Genomic DNA, 21,425 nt, shown 5'->3' on the forward strand with positions numbered 1-21,425 from the left:
AATCAGTTCCTTGTTCTGTTGATTTAAGCCCATTTTTTCCTTCATGCCACGTGCTATGCTATGCTCCATGTTTCCACGTTCCATGTTCTTCGCTTCCGTGTCTTCTCGTCAGGTTTGATTTTGTTATTTAATTCTAAGTCGTTGCTAAGTTTCATGAAACCCCTCCAGCCTAAAGAATTAAAGTTTTGTTACATCCTCGTCCATTGCCTGCTTCCCTGCATTTGGGCCCAACAATTCTACGTTTCCACGCTCGACGTCGCCAAGACGTAACATCTTCCTTATGCAGCCTTATTCATTTTGAACCTGGATCAAGAACCCGGTCCACTATTTAAAAACTGTTTTATTTTGCATTTGTATGAAGTTGTTTTACTCTACTAGTAAACTGTTTATCATTCTCATATTTTGATAAGGAACTGGGCCATGATGATGGCACAGAGAAATTCAGAAAATGTGTGTGTGTTTGAGTCTGCATGGTGACTCATCAATCACTATATTTTCCATAAACACATTAACCTTCAATTGATCTTTCACTTGTCCCCAAAGCATGAAAATCCAGACTTGCATAAATGAGACAGCAGGCCTCCCTGTTCAAGGCAGAGTGATCATTTTCGACAGCAAAGTGACTTTGGATAAAGACGTTCGCCCAACACATAGTACCTCTTTTTTCTTTAAAAAAATATCTCATGGAATGTAACTAAAATGTAGTTCACACCCATGTCCAAAAGGACAGGAGAGTTGATGTTAACAGAACTACAATTGGATTTTGGATTAAAACTGCAGCCTTAGTATTTAAGACTTTCTTGACCGGGATGAACGTGATAAAGAAGGGTAGATCCACTTCTGAGATATTTAATCCATTCCTGTTTGTTCTGCCTGGAAGCAAGCATGCGTTTTAGATTGCAGTCATCATGTGTTGTCTTTCATGGTTCCTAAGAGGAATCCATAAATAAATTTTAAACTTGTACTTAATATCAAGGGTTTTTGGATATCTGACGTTCCATGCTAGTCATAAATAAATTCTATACTTGTAGTACTTAATATTAAAGGTTTTTAGACATCTGACTTTCTATGGTTAAAAACAAATTTTGTCTTTAATTTGTCAGATAGTCTGATTGCTAAATCTACCCAAGAATGATTAAGAAAAAAAGGAAAGAGGTTGTTATTTACTACTTACAGTGTTACGTCTTTGGCAAGACGTCGAGGCGAGGAAGCGGGGAATAGGATCCAATCGCAGGGAAGCAGGCAAGAATGAGGGAGGTGGTGTTCCAATCAAAACTTTAATAACTTAAACAGGATCTTAGAAAATAACAAAGACTTAGAAATCAAATCACATCACCAAACCTGACAAGGGAGACACAGGAGAGCGAGGAACGAGGCACATGGAACATGAATTGAGGTAACGTGGAAACATGGCTTTGACAAGCAAAAGCAGACGATCTGACGAATGACATAACAATCAGTGGGGTTTAAATACACTGACATGGGTTGACGAGACAATTAGGAACACCTGGGAAACGACAGCTAAACACAATGAACAATCACTCAGACAGGAAGGACAGGGGGGGGGGGGAGCATAAAACCAAGCAACCCTAACATACAGCACTCATTTGTAATAGGGATCAAGCTCCTACCCCAGTGACAGTACTTGGGTTTTCTTGCTTGAGGGGTAGAAACTGGAGCATTTGTTTGCGGATTGCAAACAATACAGTCATTAAATACGATCTATTTCATTGATATCTTCAATGGGTTTATTGATCCTGCAAACAAAGACTATGCAGATGACCACAGCCAATATGCACATTGTTGCTTTTATCCGGTCTTCTGACCAAAAAGTACGTAAAATACAAATACATATTTTGTCTTTTTGGCAAAAAACATCAGAATCAGAAATCTTATTTTGTAAAAAGAAAACAAACCAGAGGTCTCTTTCTCAAGTCACTAAATAAACATTTCAACATCATGTAAAACAGAACATTCTTTAAAATAGAATATTGACTAATTTCAACATACTTTAAACAAAGTACAGAATAAATGTCACCCGCAAAGTCACTCTAGAGTCAATCTAAAACAGCACAATGTTCCTGCTCATACTGTACCTGTTGTGTTAGCTTGTTAAAAAATATTGCACTATGACTGTGATTAAACTATAATTTTTAATTAACTTAAGAAATCTATCTCTGAAGGCCACCTTACAGAAAGATTAAAGGATGCAAAGGCCCATTCGAAATCCTTACACAACTTACAATTTGTTGATCATGAGGACATACCGTCACATTGTACACCACTAATATGAATATTTCCATATACATACATGCAGATGCCCAAAACTTTTATTGTTAGTACTCTGAATCCCACCCATACTGACCTATATTTTTTAATTACTTTTACCAAGGCTAATTTCATTATTTCTTCAACAAAAATAATCCTCTTAATTGGGGAATTCTTTTTTGTTCCATCCTGTGTGTATTTTAAACATGGAGTTCTCAAGTTTGCATTCCCTTAGTTTTATTTCCCGTATCCATCTTAAATTTGCTACGAGCCCAAAAAATGGGCTGTAGGTTGGAGTTGGGCGCTGGGCATAGTTTGAATTAGACCTGGGCGATAAAATAATAAAAACTTTCGATAAAAGTCGATAAATATAAACTGCAATTACACTACCCGAAAAAAATGGGGGAATGATGCGATTTGAACGCTAGTTCTAGACCAATGTTCAGTAGATGAAGAAGATGGTGAGGAACAGCTCATCAATTAGCATAGTTAGCAATAGAGCAGCATACAGCGCATGGAAGCGAAAGGTCTATGACACAGCCAAAATAAGCGAATATGAGATGCAGGAAAATAATGAGGCTACCCAATAAAAGATTCAAGTGAAGTCTCCCTGTCGTGTACTTTATCTGTACTTATGAACGCACGTGAGGAACATTATGATTGACTGAACCTCGGCATAAATACAACAAACAGCAGCCTGATTGCAAATGTCCTTAACCCATTTTAATCCACTCTCCTCATTAGTGGACAGTCTGTAAATCTTTTTTTACTTGATATCAAGGAGTTTCCCCTTTTTATGCAAATGGTTTGAAAGCGTTGCAAAAATCTAAAACTTCATCCAACATTTTTATTTATTTATTTTTAAAATGGCCAGATGTAAGGTAAATTTACATTTCTTTTTCTCAGGCTGAAAATAGTCTGGTGATGATGTCTTCATTTGATTATTTTATTTATTTCATATTGCACAGGAGAATGACAAATACACTTTAAAAACATAATTTATAATATTTTTTAATAAATCTAATCTAAGTAAGGTAACGTTGTTACTTTCATAATTGAATAACGAGGAAAGTAATTTATTTACTTATTCACAGAAGTTTGAAGTTTCAAAATGGAAAGACAACAGATGTGATAGTTATTTATATCGGGTAATCATTTTTTTTATCATGATAACATTTTTTTTCATATCACCCAGGCCTAGTTGGAATATCCCTGCACCATAAGAAATATTGGTGTGTGCATGTTAAAGAAAATCCTGACCAAATAATAGTTTACTCTGAAAATTGTGTAAAAAAGACTGCAGTCATAGTGATGTTACAATAGGTTTTTGAGTATATTGCATTTAATAAATATAGTAACTGAGCAAAAATCTCCTTAAACATTTTGCTATTGTTTAACAGAAAGGAACAATTTTGAACTCTCTAAATAGATTGTTGTGCAAAAATGTAAACAGCAGTTACACATGAAATGATCCCAATTATATATGTAAAAGAATTTTTAACAACCTTTCAACAGGAATGGGGAAAAGAAAAAGTGCTTTTCAAACAGCACTCGAAAACAGTATTTTCATTTCACAGCAATGACATTAAGGTGTACAAAGAGCCTTAAATATCTGGCACTGAGATTCAAATAAAAAAACTAAAAAAATAGGAAATAAGGAAAAAAACAACAACAACTCTGCAGTTGAATATGAAAAATAAAACAGAACAGGGGTCAGATATAAGTTTGTGGAATAATTTACAAAAACATTAGGGCATATAAAATTGTGAACTAGATACAAATGATAAACATGAACACACCCCTTTCTCAGTTCTTACATCATCTATATTCCTTATAAAGCGCAATTTATGGATGTGTGTGTGTGTATGTTAAGATTCTCTTGCTATGTTTGTCCGAACCGTACAACATAGAGAGTTGAAATTTTTCATGTTGACCAGAAACGGCTGTCGGATTCTAATAGACAAGATGATTGCATTTCTTCACCTTCTCTAAGTGTGTAAACTCAATCTTTTATTTTTTAAACACCCATTTTTCAAAAAAAAAAATTTAAATACCGCAACAATTGTCTTTTGGTTCTAAATAAGCAGGGGCCCCTTGCTTGTGTACAATAAATAGGTTGGTAGACATCCAATTATGTGTCTGCCATCTTTCTGCTGTGGATTTTAATAATGGTATTACTAGTATAGATGTATATTCCATTTGAACTTTGAGGTGGTGGTCGATAAAAGTTCATTTGCAGCCAATTCTGTTACTTCAAATGAATTTGATTTCTATTGCTGTTAATGAGATGTTGATGAGTTAAGGTTAGGGTTGTCCGGATCACGGATTTTTTTAAATTTTGTCACCTGACTTTCAGGATGTATTGATCTGATACCTCAGCAAACTATAACGAAGGGAAAAAAGCACATGCATATGTAATATAACGTAAACATTTTCATACTGTAGACATGGCCACTCTTGTATGATGTTATCTTACTATCTTCTTCCCATGACAGCTAGCATAATGTTTTCCTATCTTCAGTGTACTTCCGCTGTGATTCGATGTTGTATAGTACAATTTTTTTTTCTTTTGACAATAATCGTGTATATATTGAAGTTGTTTTTGCTTTGTAAACAAAATAAATAAGCTTATTCCAAGATGGCGCCGTTCACGCTGTACTCGCGATCAGGGTTAGTTAAGGTCATAGTAAAACCTCACAGTATATACATTTCCTAAAAGACTTGGTAAAAAATGGTCCATTTATTTTTTAAATGACATAATAAAAAATAATATACCAGGAAGTCATTTCTCTTCGTTTGCTCTGTCAAGTGCAAAAGTGCAGAAATCTAACATAAATCATTTATTTGAAGCATTTTTATGCTTTTATTATGTCACTTTAAAATGCATTTTTGATATTCCAAAATGACAGTCAAAATGAGTCAACGGCCTCAAGGTTCCAATGTAGAGGCATGATTATAAACAAAATACTGTTCTTGTAACTATTGTGTTCCAAATCGTCACTGACTGGTTCTGGAGCAATTGAAAATCACTCTTGGGTGTGTCATTTTGTTGCTTAAATGTCTGGCTTAACCAGTCAGACAGTACAAGGGAAAAGCAAGTCAAGAGAAAAGTCTTTAGGGATGTTCAGCCAGTTTTTAAACAGTCACTTAGTCCTCCTTGGAGGTCAAACAATGATGGGGCAAACAAAACTTTGTTCACAAGTAGCAGTTTCCCTAGTGAAAACAAAATGGGGTTCTACAAAAAGCAAGTTGGTTTCCTCCCACATGCTTGGATAATTAAACAGAGGTGTTTGTATGATTATGAAGTGTCTATTCGTCCCTTACTAGCTGTCTGATGTGTAATAGGTGGAAGTTTGTACGCCTCTCTGCAATTACCGAAGTTTTATACTGTTGTTGTCTGGCCTAGAAAAATGCCTCTCTGGGAATTAGTGGGGATCTTATTTGTGGTTTATTTAAAACTACAGAAAAGTTGTGACTTCAATACAGAATATTGGTGCTGTGAGCGTTCAGCCTCAGGCATGTCATTCTCTCATTGCGAAAAAGGGTGGGTACCCCTGTCGGTACCTCCTTTCACGACAGTTATTGATACATAGGGCAGGAAATCAACGTTCGATTTTCTACAACACAACAATTTAAATGAAAAACAATGTATAAATGGAAAAATAAACATTGTTATGTCAAAAACCTTTGTTTTCCTTACAGACTATGTGAATATTTCAACATTTCAACAATTCAGTTAAGTTGAGTTAACAAAGACACCATTCTAGTTGAAATTTTTGGGCTAGTGGAACATTTTTCTATCATCCTGATCATATCGCTAACCTCTTCGGAGAGCAAGTATCGCGTTACATCACCGTCCTGATATATTGTCATACCCCTACTTGATAAAGTTGGTGTGTTTTGTCTATTTGTGCAATTTCTTATGAAGGTGGTTGCCCCATGGACTCATTGTGAAAAGATGATAAATAATCAAAAACTTGAGAAGTGCTGAGAGCTGCTTTCGTTTGTTTGAATCACTGAGGCTGAGACGGGATGAGAGGGTGTCGCTGTAGCTTTGTAGCTTTAGGCAGCGGCTAAAAGCAGAGGATACATAACACCTCTTAGAAATGTAGTGCCAACTGACCAAGGAGTATTCTTTTAAATTAAGAAAGAGCTTATTATTTTTTAAGAATGTGTGAAATTAGGTCAATATTTTGCAACACCTAAGTATTTTGAGCAGACATCTATCAACACTTGAGTTAAAAAGATGTGAAATGACAACAAATGTGACATTCTAAATCATTAACACTTTCATGTATATTATATCAGCATGTGCTTGTATGCTTCATCATCCATTACTTTTAATCAATAAGCATATGGAACCCGTGCAAGGGAGTCTACCGTAAAGAAAAACTATGACTAACACAGGGATAGTTAGTGTCGGCAACATTTAAATGCCAATTGGTCGATGAGGTAGTGACACGAACACAGTGATGTGCCATCGTGAGGCTCTTATTGGTGCGTTCGGGACTCAGCTCTCTCACCAGCGGGTTCCACTTTTTAGCTTACAGGTCAGCGGAGAGCCATATGCCCCATCAAAAGATATGTCTGGCCTGCGAGCCATAGGTTCCCGACCCCTGGTGTAGGGTTCACTCACCTGACTTCAGTGAGGGCAAGCGTGGGAAAGATTCCTACTCTGTATGGGTGAGATCGTGAGAGCGAATGGTTGTCGTTTTCTATGACTCCCTGGCGACCAGTCTAGAACAGGGTTGTGCAAACTATTCCACAAAGTGCTGCAGTGGGTGCGGGTTTTCATTCCAAGCCATAAAGAGGACACCTTTTCACTAATCAGGTGTCCTACCAGTGCAATCAGTGGATTGCAGTCAGGTGCTTCTTGTTTTCTGCAGAAATCTCATTGGGCAAAGTGTCTGCGGTAGATCAGTTGGAACAAAAACCTGCACCAACAGCGGCTCTCGAGGACCGGTTTAGCCGCCCCTGGTCGAGAATATAGTTTTCCTTTCGCACGCAGTCAGCTGGAATAGCCACCAGCATCCCCCTTGTGAAGATAAGCAGTATGGAAGATAAATGAATGCATCTCAAATATTTCATATTCAAAAGTTATTGTACAATATATTCAGTTTTACAAAAGAAATAAAAGTCAAAAGATCAAGAAAAAAATTATGGTGCAGGCACACGTGGATACTGGCTCAGATCTGATTTTGTCATGAAATCTCATACTGTCAGATATCGAGTATCGGATTGGGACAACTTGAATTTTAGTGCCATTGACGTCGCTAGATGTCCAATCTATCTTGACTTGTTGAGGGGAATTAACAAATAGACAGTTGAAGCTGCCAGTCAAAATAGATTGGATGTCTGGCAGTGTCAATGGTAGCCAATGAGTTATTTTATGAAAACATTAAATCCTATCCAGGGGTAATTAAGTTGTTGATGTGTTTCAATAGTGTTAATGTAATATGGCAACGTTAGATATGGTCAATGTAAAATAAGCTCATTTTTAAAGCAACTCTGTTTTGTCTTCACTGTCAATGACAGCCAATGTGTTATGCAATGCCTTTGGAAAGAGATGATTTATTTGTTTTTATTGACAGTCATACCGGTGTTTATTAACTTGAAGATGCATTCTTGTGGATGTAGTTAACAGTGGTGTAGAACATCTGTCACTCTATTTCATGTTCGTACCTTCTGATCAGCCACCTCTCTGGCATCTATGTTGTCCCCATTGCTGGGTCCTGCCGTCCCTGGAGACCGTGAATTTTTTATGGGTGCAGGGGAGTGAGTCTCTTTTTCCTTCTCATACGTTTTCTGTTTCGATTCCACATCATTTCGCCCCACCTTCTCTTTGGAATCTTTTTTGGCTGTCTTTTTGATTCCGCTGTCCATACTTTTTACGTCTTCTTTATCCTTTATTTTCACTTTTTGCCCGGGTCTCTGAGTTTCTCTGCTTGAGGTATTCTTGTCTTTGTTGTCAAACAAAGCAACATATGCGCTATAGTCCGTGAATAAGGAAGTGGTGGCAGAAGGGGTTCGAATGTCTGAAGTGACTGCAGGTGAGTCTAGGGACGGTGTACCACCAGAAATGCGTCTGCCAGAAGAGGACAATCTTGACTGTTTACCTGGTGACAGTGCAGTATCTGGGTTGTTTACGTGTTGGGCTTTCTTGGGTGTGTGAGGGGGTGATTGTTCTTTTGTTGAGTGGGGATGTTCTTGCGAGACTCTTCTGATGTTTTTCCTTGTCAAACTTGTGGTATTATAACTTGATTGTGCTGTTGTGGCACCTTTGGATGAAGGCTCATCCATCGCAGCTTGTATTCGTTCCCACATAGTTAATGAGGATGTTAGACTGTAGGAAATTTTTTGAGGTTTATTTTCCTTTACATGGTATGTTTTCTTTTCAGATTCTTTTTTATTTAGATTTTCTGTAGGTTTAGGATCAGCAAACTGTTTCAATGTAGCCGTCATTCCAGCCTTTCCTGTTGCTAAAAGCGGGTCTTGCTGAGGCTTTGCACTTCCATCCACTTCTACTGGAGTTTTTGCGTCATCTGAAATCTTTTCTTCAATATTTAGACAGTCTCTGTTTGTTGCTAATGTAGCCAAGGCATTTCTTCCTTTGGCATCTGGTAGTCCAACAACATTTTCATTCGGTCTTCCTGCAGAGGTTTCTTTTTGTTTCTGCTGTTGAATTTTTGTGAAGGTATCAGTCTTGCCGCTTTCGCTCTCTCTATTTTTGCTCATTTTGGACACAGTTTGTTGTTTGTTTTCTCCAGTGGACTTGTCCGTGGTCAGGGTGTTCAACCTATTACTAGTGCTAATGTTTTGCGCGCCCACACCTTTGCTGATGTTGCTATTGTTGATAGCTTGATGATTTGCGAGAGGTTCTGGGGTGTACGTTTTGGAGCTTGAACAAGAAGAGGAGGTAGGTCGGGAGGTTTCCAAACTGTGAGTTTTGAGGGAACTTTTGGAGGGGATATCTGAGTGTCTTTTATCTTGCATTAATAGTGGTGGTGTTTTTGTAGCTGCTAATTCTGTTTCTGAGTTTGAGTGAGCGGGATGTGACAAGTAAGAGGTTCCTGTAACAGCAGATGAACTAGTCCCAATTTTTGGAGGTGCTTTATTCTTTTGTTCATAAGGCGGCTCTATTTTACCAGAATTTTGATTGTGTTCCATGTTGCTAGAAAAAGCAGAGAGGTCTTTTGTGGTCTGACCTTTATTTGGACTAGTTAATTCAGCTGAATGTACACTCTGCTCAGTGTCATGGGAATTAGCAGCATTGTTGGCCAATCTGGATGCAGCTGAGTGGTGTTCAGGTTCCTCAACTTTTGTACTGATGGATTCTATCCTCTCAAACACAGTCTCTTTAGCTTCATGAGAAACTTGGGATGGTGATGCATTCAGCTTTTCCTCCATTTTTGAACTTGTCTCTATGGGCTTAGCCACCAGTGGCACTGGTTCGTTAGAAACGGCCATAGGGTTTCTGAACCGAATGGCCTGACTGGTTTCAAACCTTTCAGAGCGTTGCAGATGCACTTGAGTTGGTTTGTGCGCATCCACGGTGTTTATAAAACCAATTACATCACTCGAGGGGTCAGGTTCTGGCCACGTGGGTAAATAAGGGATCAAGTACGCCTTCTCTAAATTGATGAGTCCAGGATGCATTGGATCCTCTTCTTGAACAGGTTCTCTGCTTCCTCTTCCTCGCCTTCGCTTCTTAGTATCTGGGACCTCTGGTGTTTGGGGTTCTTTGGAGCTGTCTGCAGGAGTTATAGCGTTAGCACCGTCTCCAATAAGTAACGCATACTTGGGGTTGTACAATTTCCTATCTATAGTCGAAGAAGGAAGGACAACTGGTGCAAGGTGATGGTGGGTCTCAGGCTCGGGCTCAGGCTCTGTGGTGACTTGCTGGAGATCAACAAATCTTGAAGTTGCGTAGAGGTGGCGAAAGAGATGATCAAAGGCTTCCACTGCCTGGCCTGTAACCACGGTGACAAGATTTTTGTCCAGTCGGGAGGACGTCCAGGTGAAACTATAGATTGTTCAGAAAAAAACAAATAAACATTACACATGGCCATGTCAAGAGGTGAATTATGCCTTAGGTTTTACTTTGTATCATACTTTGTTACACTTTGATAACAAATAAATATTTTTTAGCTGTGCCTAAGAAATAGTAAAATGTATAAACAGTACCAACATTATTTGTCAAGCATACACATTAGCGCTGACCTGAATGACCCGGACACAGCTTTGTCTCCATCGATGAACATGAATCTGTGTCCTAGTCGACCTTTCACTACGGTGCAGGAGCGAGTGTGGAACTCTGTTCCAGATGTGCAGCGGACACGAAGGTTCTATAAAATATAAACACGTGCAATCATACTCGATGCTAATTATTGGGAAAACGAAAAATGACAGTTATCGAAGAAAATCATGAAACTCACTTGTGGTCACCTAAATCTTAAAACACTTAGGATATGATTGTACATGAACAATAGCAAACTGCTGTATATGACATTTTTTCTCCAGTGATTTCTTTCCTAATGCGGATTATTGCCTGAAATACCCCTTTCAGGGACAGTGTTCACTAAATTGACGTTATCATGCACTTAATTCATTCATTGTCAGTAAGGGTCACAGAGTATGTGTTACTTAGTTAAAAAAAAAAAAAAGGGAAATTCTCAGCTCTCATTTCATTTTCTGAACCTCATTGGACTCGCGGGGGGTGCTGGATCCAATCCCGGCTGCCTCCGGGCCAGAGGCGAGGGACACACCCTGAATCGATTTGTGAAATCCCGGTGGGTCTATGAAGAGATTCCGTGAGAGGAACGGAAATCTCTCAGAAAAAAACTTTCACTTGCCAAACCTTGAGAGTCTTGCTTACTTGTCATGTGTAGCTGTCATGCAGTGTTTATTGAGCACAGGCTGCGGCATGAGGCTGTTTTTTTTGCCATTTTTCTTCCTAAATAATTCAGAAGCAGATGGCACTGGCATTCTCCCAAACTGCTTTTGTTCTTTCCTTTCGTTCCCCCAAGCCAACAACCAACCAAAGAAGCGTATGTGTACCTTAATGACACACCACATAAAGCCAACATTGAAACATATATATTACAGTGGTACCTCGACCTACGATCAGCTTGTGGTACGACATTCTCGAGGTACGACGAAAATTTCGATCGAATAATTCGCCCGTTATACGGTCAAAATTTCGAGATGTGACCAAGCCAGGTGGCCATGACATGAGAGGCTGTTTATCATTGTAGCACACTGTCTTTTTTGCCACATCTCTTTCCTGTATTACAGATATCTACTAGCACTGAACGGTTTCTTTCGCCTACACATGGACCAGGAAACGCACAACGTGCATGCGCAGGCAAAAAGAGGGTAATTAAGTACAGACACTCCTCAACTTACGAACGCAATTGGTTCCGAGCGATTGTTCATAAGTTGAATTTGTTTGTAAGTTGATTTAGTGCTATATTTTGTATTATAATTTATGTTTAAGGCCTATATAAGTATATTGAAGGTTTATATAAGTGCATTTGTATGTTTAAGGCTTGTATAAGTAACACGCATTGGTTTGTACTGAAAAAAAAAACATTTAATAAAATGGAGAGAATATGTACAGTACTGTAGAGAGAGAGATAGATTTATGTATTAGAAACTGGCCAAAAGAAGCGACCTAATGACGATTGCACAGTTTTCTTCTTTTTTTCATCATAAATGATGCAGTAGCACTGTATGGCATCATTCAATTGATTTGCAAACTTTGTGCAACGTTCAATATTTGGGTCCTGCTGCTCGATCTTTCTGTTTATAAATGGTACTGAATGTGCAACGCTCACCACTTTCTGACGCGCATCAAGCTTCGTTATTATTGCCACTCGTTTCAAATGAAATGGCTTGCCTCTTCCTTCCAACTCCCTCATTAGAAGCCTTTAGCTTTTTACCAACCATATTCAATATTGGATGCATGAGATATTTAATGATACAAATGAAAAAGGTTCTTTGCACACTGGAGATACATTCACGCACTTCTTCTTCGTTTCAATGCGGAAGGTAGATGCTGGGTGAGCTGAGCTCTCACAGCGCCAGGCGTCGGTATTAGCGGCGGAAAGAAGTACTACTCCGAAAAAGACGCGAAATACAAAATTGGACTTGCGAACATTTTTGGACTTAAACGCAATTTGCAGACATGTTCGTATGTACCGTTGTTCGTAAGTTGAATGTTCGTAAGTAGGGGAGCGTCTGTATACTCGTGCACACAACATTGATTGCCAATGACACCCTTTCTCAGAATAAAACTTCATTACCCACAATCAATACGTGGGTAGGAGGTTGCATTTCCTGTTTCCCCCCTTAGCATGTTAGCTCCCGTTGGCGGAGCGATCGCTAATTCAAGACTATACTTCTCGTTGGCAAGTGGTCGTGTGTTATCCTATTGTGAGGACATCTGTGTGCATCATTACAAGAGCAAACAGCCCATCGATAGCGAACGTGAGGGTGGAGGCGTGGCAAACAACTAACCTGGCCAGAACGAAGGTAAAAAAAGATTAAAACAAAATTAGAATTCAGTTTTGTGTGAAGTTACATTAAACGTTGAGTGTCTGTATATATTTATCCAAGTTAATTTAAATTTGTTTGTTCGTTTTTACGAGCGCCGTGGATAAAGTCCCCTGAACACCCCCTCCCTCCGCCTCCGTGTATGTCGCTGCCTCTACCCTCCGTGAAATGCGTCTAATTTTACTTCTATTAAACACATTTTATTACTATTAAACCACTAGTTATGTGTTACTTTGTTAATAGATGGCGAATTAGAAGAAATAAAACATTTTTTCCAATCCAATATCCTGTTTTTGGTGTTTTTTCAGAGGGTTGGAACGAATAAATTTGTTTTCAGTTCATTTCAATGGGAAACGTTCGCTCGAGTTACGAAATGCTCGACATATGATCTCAGGCTCGGAACGGATTACGATCGTATGTCGAAGTACCACTGTATAGCTCATACATAGCTCACTCATACCCTAAATTCCCATTGGCCATTCATATTGACATGGATCGAATTGGTTTAATTTGAAAGAGAGAAAATTCCAACTAATGAAAAATCACAATTTGCTGTATTTAAATGATGAATTGAGTCCACTTCTACAGCACTACTACAGGACATATAGTGACCAAAAACAAAACCCCACTTGTTTGATAAACTATGTTTTGTAGTAAAGAATACCTGAGATGCACTTTGTTTGGTGCCATAACTGGATCCCTTATCCTAACGTGTTGGGTTCTTGTCTTTTGTTGCCATAATCCCATCTAATGGCCATATTTATAGATAATACTAATGCTAACCAAACCATTGGTACAATAACAGCAAACTAGCATCAAAAATGTTACATTGAACCCAGGACCCCAGACCCATGAGGCGAACGAGCTAACCACTCAACAGCCCTTCCATTTTAAGTGGACTGAACGGCTATTGGTGTCAAAGTTACCAATAAGTTAAGAAAACACTCATTTGTTTACAAGAATGTTGCAATAATATAATGTTGCTGCATTTATTTAATGAAAAGTTGGACTGAAATATTCTCCTAGCCTGTGAGGAAGAAAAACTTACGCCATTTGCCAAAATAAAAAAAAATTATGTTTCCATTTTTTCTTAATTTCCTTACCCCTGATGGATAACTGTCTCCATATTGGGAGAAAATTGTTGTCATGAGTCTTTTATCACAAATTAAGTAACGGTAAGTACCCAGAGCTTCCCAATTCTAGCGGAATCACTTGCAAATTTACAGTAACAAAAATATACAGAAAAACGGCCACAAAGAATGATGTTTTTAGACCACGGTTGACCTAAGTGAAGCACAGTTCATGGATAAAAATAAAGCCTGAAAAGTTTGTTCAGAAATCTATTTGTGAATAGTGTTGTCCGTCAACAGAGATTCCAATATATTCAAGTTGATGCCAGGAGTTAATCATCTGAAACCCAGGGGATGACAATATACTGAGTGACAAACTAATTTTAACTTCAGTGTTACAATTCACTTTGAAAAAATAGTTGCCAAAGGCATATTTGTCATAAAGCTTTTATTACATTCTGATCATTCATCCTCATAGTTATGGATTTATAGGCGATTTTATTGTTTCTTTGATAATACAATTATAAGCAAATTAGTTTCTGCACCATATAATAGGTCTTGTTTATATTTTTTATTTTTAAGGTCTGACACAACTAGTTATTCTGAAACATGTTGTGGCATGTTTTTACATTTTAATGGACTGCTACATTATGTGTATTCACTGATTTTCTTGTTTCCCTCTTATTTGTTGCATAAGTAGTTAATATCCCTTTCACATATACTATAATGAACTATGGATATGTCTCGTTATCTCGGTATATAAACCGTTTGTTGGTGTATTGATTGATTGATTTTCACAAGGGACAGCACATATTAATGAACATATTTATATTCATGTTCACGGACATATACCGTATTTTCACGACTATAAAGCGCACATAAAAGTCTTAAATTTTCTCCAAAATAGACAGGGCGCCTTATAATCCAGTGCGCTTTATATATGGACCAATACTAAAATTGTTATCACGATAAAATAAAATAAATCAGTCGATAGGGTACACCATCCTCTACAGCTCTCACAACTACGGCAAACAGCCCCCGACTCTACTATTTTCCCTGTAGAAAAAGTACTGCGCAGTGACTGCTGGGATATGTAGTTCTTTTGTCAATACACCCAATGGATTGTGGTCTGTATACATCGACATCAACACAGCTTAACGAAGCATGGAAAGCAGCCTTGGAAAAGTTACACTAGCTACTAGCTACCTACTATTTGCGAATGGATTGTGGCCGCCTGGACGAACGTATAAAACTCAGAAAATGAGAACTTTGATGGATTTGTGGGTGATGATGACGTGAGTACGTTGTAAAATGGCTAAATAAAGTACAACCAAACTCAGTTTTTCTTCTGTGTCCTTTTTAAAAATGTGTTTTTAGCGTGTGGGTGTAGCGTGTATGTTTAAGCTGGTGTATGTTTTGCCATGCCTGGCTGCGTCTATAAAAACGGTACGTCCTTTGTGTGTACGATGCGTCGTATAGTCGTGAAAATACGGTATATGTAAATATGTAAAATTGTAGCCGTCGGCTAATTTTCATTTCCATCTTTAGCCCTAACCCCTGAAAGTAAAATCAGGTAGGCTTAAGCCGAATAAATCAATGTTCAAATTGTCTAAACATTTACACAGCCACAATCAAATCAATGAGTGGTTTCTGATTATTAGTTCTTTAACCCTTTCAGGTACAGCGGTCTCCATAGTGGCCCATCCTCCAAAGTTGACACTAGTAAGACCTATAACCCTTTTTGAATATTTTTTTTGTACTTTTTTTTGCTTGGTGGAGAAGTAAGACCTTAAATAATTATTTTCATTCATATACAACCCTGAAATATTAAGAATTATTTCTTATGTATTTTTCTTTACATTTTAATCATTATTATATTCATTGTTATTTTTAAGTAATTATAAATAAATACAGCGGGTCAGTAGTTAGCATGTCAGCCTCGCAAATTCTGGGGTCCCGGGTTCGAACCCAGGTCGGTTCCCCTGTGTGGTGTTTGCATGTTCTCCCCAATTCAGGGTGTTCCCCTTCATGTGCTCAAAGTCAGCTGGGGTAGGCTCCAGCACCCCCCGCGAGCCTTGTGAGGATAAGCGGATTTGAAAATGAATGAGTGAATGAATAAATAAATTATACATTGATACAATGTTTCTAAAAACAAATTTTACTAAATCAAAAGGAATAAGAACAGAAATACACACTGGTTATAGTCTCCCGTAACAAATATTTTCATTATTTTTAACTCACTGCATGCCATTTATGGAGATGGACGTCTGATTCATTTAAACAGAGGAGACGGCGATCGACACCAAAAGACATCTAATCCATTTAGCTCTTTTAGTTAGAATGAATTGGACATCTAGCATTGGTGGCGGTATTATTGTTAGTGCGAATGGTCGTATGTCTTTCTGTGTGCCCTACGGCTGACTGCGACCTGTCTAGAGTGTAAAATGGCATCTAGTGCTCCCAGTGAGTTTAATTAGTCCGGTTTAAAAAAAATCATACTTTGTGCATAAAAGGGTTAAATGATACATACCTTAAGGTGTCCTGGGTGCATGTTAGCCCTCTGACACATAGAAAGGAAATGAGGTAATGATGCGCTTTCCACAAGTATGTAGATAGAAACCTTCCTCCTAAAACCAGCATGGATCAAATCTTTGAAGATGTCGACATCGGTGAAAACATCCATCACAACAGCAATGACCTGCAGAAATACACATGTTAAATTTAAAATAACTTGTCTCTTAAGGACAAGCTTAAAGCAATACGTCTGCATTCCATTCAATGTAGTTTTGAAAATGTTAAAAATAAATGAGACACAAGTGGTTCCACAGGTTTCAAACCCCGTTTAACTAAAGCAAGTCAAAACACCAATTAAGGGGTTTTGTTTGCTCACTCATAACTTATTGTCTACATCATCTTTCATTTGCCATTAGCTCGTGAAACGCCCGAAAGGTGTTCCACGCATGCTGTGTTATAGCATAAAATGGGTGTTTGTCACACTCTTCTTTTAATACATTCATGCAAACAGTCAGCATGGCATGAAGGTGGTAATGTTCGATTGGAAAAATACTCAATTATTCATTTGTTTTTGCATAACCACAGGTCACCAGATTTGTTTTGCCATTGTGTAAGTCTGATTTTACACTACTCTTGATAGTAAAGGTAATATCGAAGTAACATCAAGCAAGGCCGCCCGGTGGGCGAGTGGTTAGCACATCGCCCTCACAATTCGGCGATCAAGCGTTCAATCCCAGGTCTGAACCTTCCTGTGTGGAGTTTGCATGTGCTTGGTGTGAGTTTTCTCCAGATACTCGGTATCCTCACCCACACTCAAAACATGCAGGGTATGCTGGTTGAACACTCTAAATCAGAGTTCTTCAAACCGGTCCTCGAGGGCCGCTGTGGGTGCCAGATTTTGTTCCAACCGATCCAAGACAAGCAGTTTAACCAATGAGGTTTCTGCTGAAAAAAGAAGCACCTGATTGCAGTCCACTGATGGCACTTCTAGGATACCAGATCGGTGGAAAGGGGTCATCTTACAGGTTGGAACAAAAACCTGCGCCGACTCCAGCCCTTTCTGGAATCGTTTGGGGACCACTGCTCTAAATTGCCCCTAAATATGAGTGTGAGCGTTAATAGTTGTACGTCTCCTTGTGCCCTGCAATTGGCTGTCCACCAATTTAGGTGGTGCCCATAGTTGGCTGGAATAGGCTCCAGCATCCTCCCCACCCGCAGCCCATGTGAGGATAAGCGGTACAGAAAAGGAATGGGTGTTTTTCTTTTATAATTTGTCCCTTTTTGATGCCCACATTGGGTTCTGAGCTTTGTCAAATTGGGCAAGTCAAATAAGGGAATTATGTTGTTTTCCGGGCAGCCCGGTGGAGCGAGTGGTTAGCTTGTCTGCCTCACAGCTCTGGGGTCATGGGTTCAAATCCAGGTCACGTCCACCTGTGTGGAGTTTGCATGTTCTGTCTGCGTGGGTTTCCTCCGGGTACTCTGGTTTCCTCCCACATTCAAAAACATGCATGGTAGGCTGTTTGGACACTCTAAATTGCCCCAAAGTAAGAGTGTGTATAGTACAGTGCACTGTGATTGGCTGGCCACCGATTATGGGTGTACTAGCCCGGAGCCAGCTGGGATAGGCTCCAGCAACCCCCGTGATCCTAATGAGGATTAAGCGGTTCATGAAATGAAATGAGATGTTGTTTTCCGTTAACTGTGGAGTTTTTTCTGATATGAATAGATTTAAATTGACTTGACGGGCGGCCCGGTGGAGCGAGTGGTTAGCGCATCAGCCTCACAGCTCTGGGGTCCCCCCGCCTCTGGCCCAGAGTCAGCTGGGATAGGCTCCAGCACCCTCCATGACCCTAATGAGGATAAAGCGGTTCGGAAAATGAGATGAGATTGACTTGACTTTAATAAAGGTTGGTCAAAACTGAGCTACAATAGGAAAAGAGTGATTTATGGAACAGTTGAGAACCACAGTTTTAGATAACACTGATTAATCCTGTTGCACTTAACACTGTCATTCTAGGTCACTTAAATCTGGACTCTGACCTCAAACATACAGCAGCCCACAATATTATAACAGTCGTGTGACTTATGTTTTTTTCTCTCTCTGACTACCGACAGTCTGTGATGTTGTTTTTTAGGCTATAGTTATATATAGTTGAAAAAGCTATTATGTTAGCAGATGCCGATTTAGCCTGTTGTTTTTCGTTGTAATATTATACTTTAACATGATTTTTCTTGGCTTCTAATCTATTAAAAACCTCTCTGAAATACAAATTACACTCCAGTGTGACTTATCTATAAATCTTTTTCCTTTTTACGGTATATTTTTGGGCTGGTACAGCTTGTAATCAATCTGGTTCGATTTATAGTTCAGAAAACACAGTGAAGCTAACAAAAAGACAACAGGACCATTGACTGTTTATGTTCATTCATTCATTTCCCACGCATCATCCTCACAAGGGTAGTGAGACGGCTTGTGTTGAATGTAAAATTTGTCTGGAGTTTGGATAATTGTGTCACCCATGTTGTATATTTAAGTATGTACATGTATTATATTCAAGATCACACTGAATAGGCCTATACATAAACTTGTCAGTAGCTAAATTTAGGATTTGAAATTTGTTTTCAAAAGTACGATTTGCTAGAGCGAGTATTTGAACCGGAAAACAATGTGACTTATCTCATCTAATTTTCTGAACCGCTTTATCCTCATTAGGGTTGCAGGGGGTGCTGGAGCCAATCCCAGCTGTCTCCGGACCAGAGGCGGGGGACACCCTGTATCGGTGGCCAACCGATCGCAGGGCACAAGGAGACGGAAAACCATGCACAATCACACCCATAACTAGGGCAATTTAGAGTATCTAATCAGCCTACCATGCATGTTTTTGGAATGTGGGAGGAAACCGGAGTACCCGGAGGAAACCACCTTAACATGCAAACTCACAAAGTAACAAATACTTATCTCGTGGTAATGATCTGCAATAAATAGTAGTAAGTAGCAGTGGGTGTATGCTGAGAAAGAAAGGGCAGGAGAGAGACTTAACGGCAAGATGCTTATAAAATAACATAAACATTAAATTTAACTTAAATGAACTTAGATTACTATACACACTTAAACATAAGTTTTAATCTTACATTGGCGAGCCAGCTCAGTCATGCGTACACCACTCTCATGATTTGCTATTACTCTCACTCATTTTTTTTGATTTATTCATTTAATTTTGTTTTATTTAAAAAGTCCCGACACCCCAAGTGCTTAGTGTGTCGGCCTCACAGTGGAAGTCCTGAGTTCAAATCCAGGTGGATCCACCTGTGTGGAGTTTGCCTGTTCTCCCCGGCCCTGTGTGGGTTTCCTCCGGGTACTCCGATTTCCTCCCACATTCCAAAGACATGCATGGTAGGCTGATTGGACACTCTAAATTGCCCCTAGGTATGGGTGTGTGTCAGTTGGGATAGGCTCCAGCACCCCCCGCGACCCTAATGAGGATAAAGTGGTTCAGAAAATGAATGAATGAATGAATGAATGTTTTCTTCTGTTAACATAAGATTGCCATGTTAAACGCTGTTAAACACCGACGTCGTGCCGCTTCGCAAAGACAACAGTCCTGTTAGGTAGATGCAAATGGAGGAAACGACAGATACCTTTTGCGCGTGTGCGATCATCTTTCTGACAATCTCCTTGATGTGAGTTTGACCCTCCAGCGGTGGTTGCGTGTAAACTGTGGTACGCGTCACCCCGCGGTAAGATTCAGTGTGCGGCCACCCTAAGTCCATCCGAGGGATGGACATGTCCGACAACTCCGGCCAGTAGTGCGACGACAGCGGGGGCTCGTTTTCCTCGGCATCCTCCGGGAAGAGCTCCAAGCCGGGGTCATAGGGCTCCAGCGCTTTAGTGAGAGTTTCTTGCTCCAGGTCTGAGAGAAAGCTCCGCATTTTACGATCCTCCACGAACTTGACAAAAGAATCGCGACCATCGCGCAGTAGAACCTCCAAGGCGAGCCTCTGGTCCTCACTGTAGAAAAAGTCCGGTTTAGTTTCGTTAATCCGCGGATTCACGTGGTTGTCGTCCATGCACTGAACCTGGGACAGAGCCATTATTATCCCCGAAGGAAATGAGTGAAAAGAATTAGCAATCAGAACAAAACAAAACGTGCGCTTCCAATAAGTCCACGAGATAACTTTAGTGAAGTTCAGCACGCTCCTGGCAGTTGTTGTTGAATTTAAGTCACCTTGGCAGCTCAGTTCCGGCGCATTTGAAAAACATTACTTCTAACAACGTGAAAGAATAACTAAAAAGGGCCATGTTTCATTAAGAGCTTTCTGATTGCGGGAGAGTCATCGTAGGATGAGAGAATTCGGCTCCGCAGTCCGGCGATGGGGCGCGTGGGTGACGCCTCTTCTGAAGCGCCGCCCGACAGGTGTGACCCAAGCAGCGAAACAGACACACCTTTCCTCACATGACCTGCAGCGATTTGCCACAGAGGGTGTGTGCTGAATGTGGCTAGAAAGAAAAAAGTTTGTGTTCGTATAAAAAAATAAAAAATAAAAAACGAGAAACCGATTGCAAAACTAAGGCACCCAACCCATTTAAACATGATTAAATCATTAGTGGCTGCATTGCAAGACACCCGCAAAGCCGGCGGCACCTCCCTGTTCTGTCAAGTTGAGACCAAGTAGTCTGGGAAAGTAAGAGATTTAGAAAAGGTTTAAAAAAGCATGCCATCGTTTTTTTCCTTCATTTGATGATTTTCTGAACTGATTTATCCTCACTAGGGTCGCGGGGAGGGTGGGAGGGGATGCTGGAGTGTACCCTATATACATGTATATCTATCTATCTATATCTATATATCTATCTATCTATCTATCTATCTATCTATCTATCTATCTATATATATATATATATATATATATATATATAATATATAAGATATATATATATATATATATATATATATATATATATATATATATATATATACATATATATATATATATATATATATATATATATATATATATATA

General features: G+C 39.3%; 1 protein-coding gene across 1 annotated transcript; it reads right to left on the reverse strand.

The window, feature by feature from the left end:
- Positions 1 to 1,725: 1,725 nt before the first annotated feature.
- On the reverse strand, positions 1,726 to 20,948 carry LOC144088767 (uncharacterized). The gene is made up of 5 exons (XM_077619422.1): positions 20,046 to 20,948; positions 16,423 to 16,590; positions 10,489 to 10,613; positions 7,951 to 10,291; positions 1,726 to 6,341 (listed from the first exon to the last, which is right to left on the reverse strand). Exons 1-5 carry the CDS (start codon positions 20,496 to 20,498, stop codon positions 6,282 to 6,284), a joined length of 3,147 nt encoding a protein of 1,048 aa, XP_077475548.1. The 5' UTR covers positions 20,499 to 20,948; the 3' UTR covers positions 1,726 to 6,281.
- Positions 20,949 to 21,425: the final 477 nt, after the last annotated feature.

The sequence above is a fragment of the Stigmatopora argus genome, chromosome 14 (assembly GCF_051989625.1).
Source record: "Stigmatopora argus isolate UIUO_Sarg chromosome 14, RoL_Sarg_1.0, whole genome shotgun sequence".
Taxonomy (NCBI): Eukaryota; Metazoa; Chordata; class Actinopteri; order Syngnathiformes; family Syngnathidae; genus Stigmatopora; species Stigmatopora argus.

Excerpts from the sequence above, each read along its gene's own strand:
- LOC144088767 (XM_077619422.1), bottom strand. The coding sequence starts at position 20,498 with ATGGCTCTGTCCCAGGTTCAGTGCATGGACGACAACCACGTGAATCCG. Across the intron at positions 16,591-20,045 it reads TGATCGCACACGCGCAAAAG|GTCATTGCTGTTGTGATGGA; the intron begins GTATCTGTCGTT and ends GTATTTCTGCAG. Across the intron at positions 6,342-7,950 it reads GAGAGGTGGCTGATCAGAAG|CCGCTGCCTAAAGCTACAAA; the intron begins GTACGAACATGA and ends CTCTGCTTTTAG.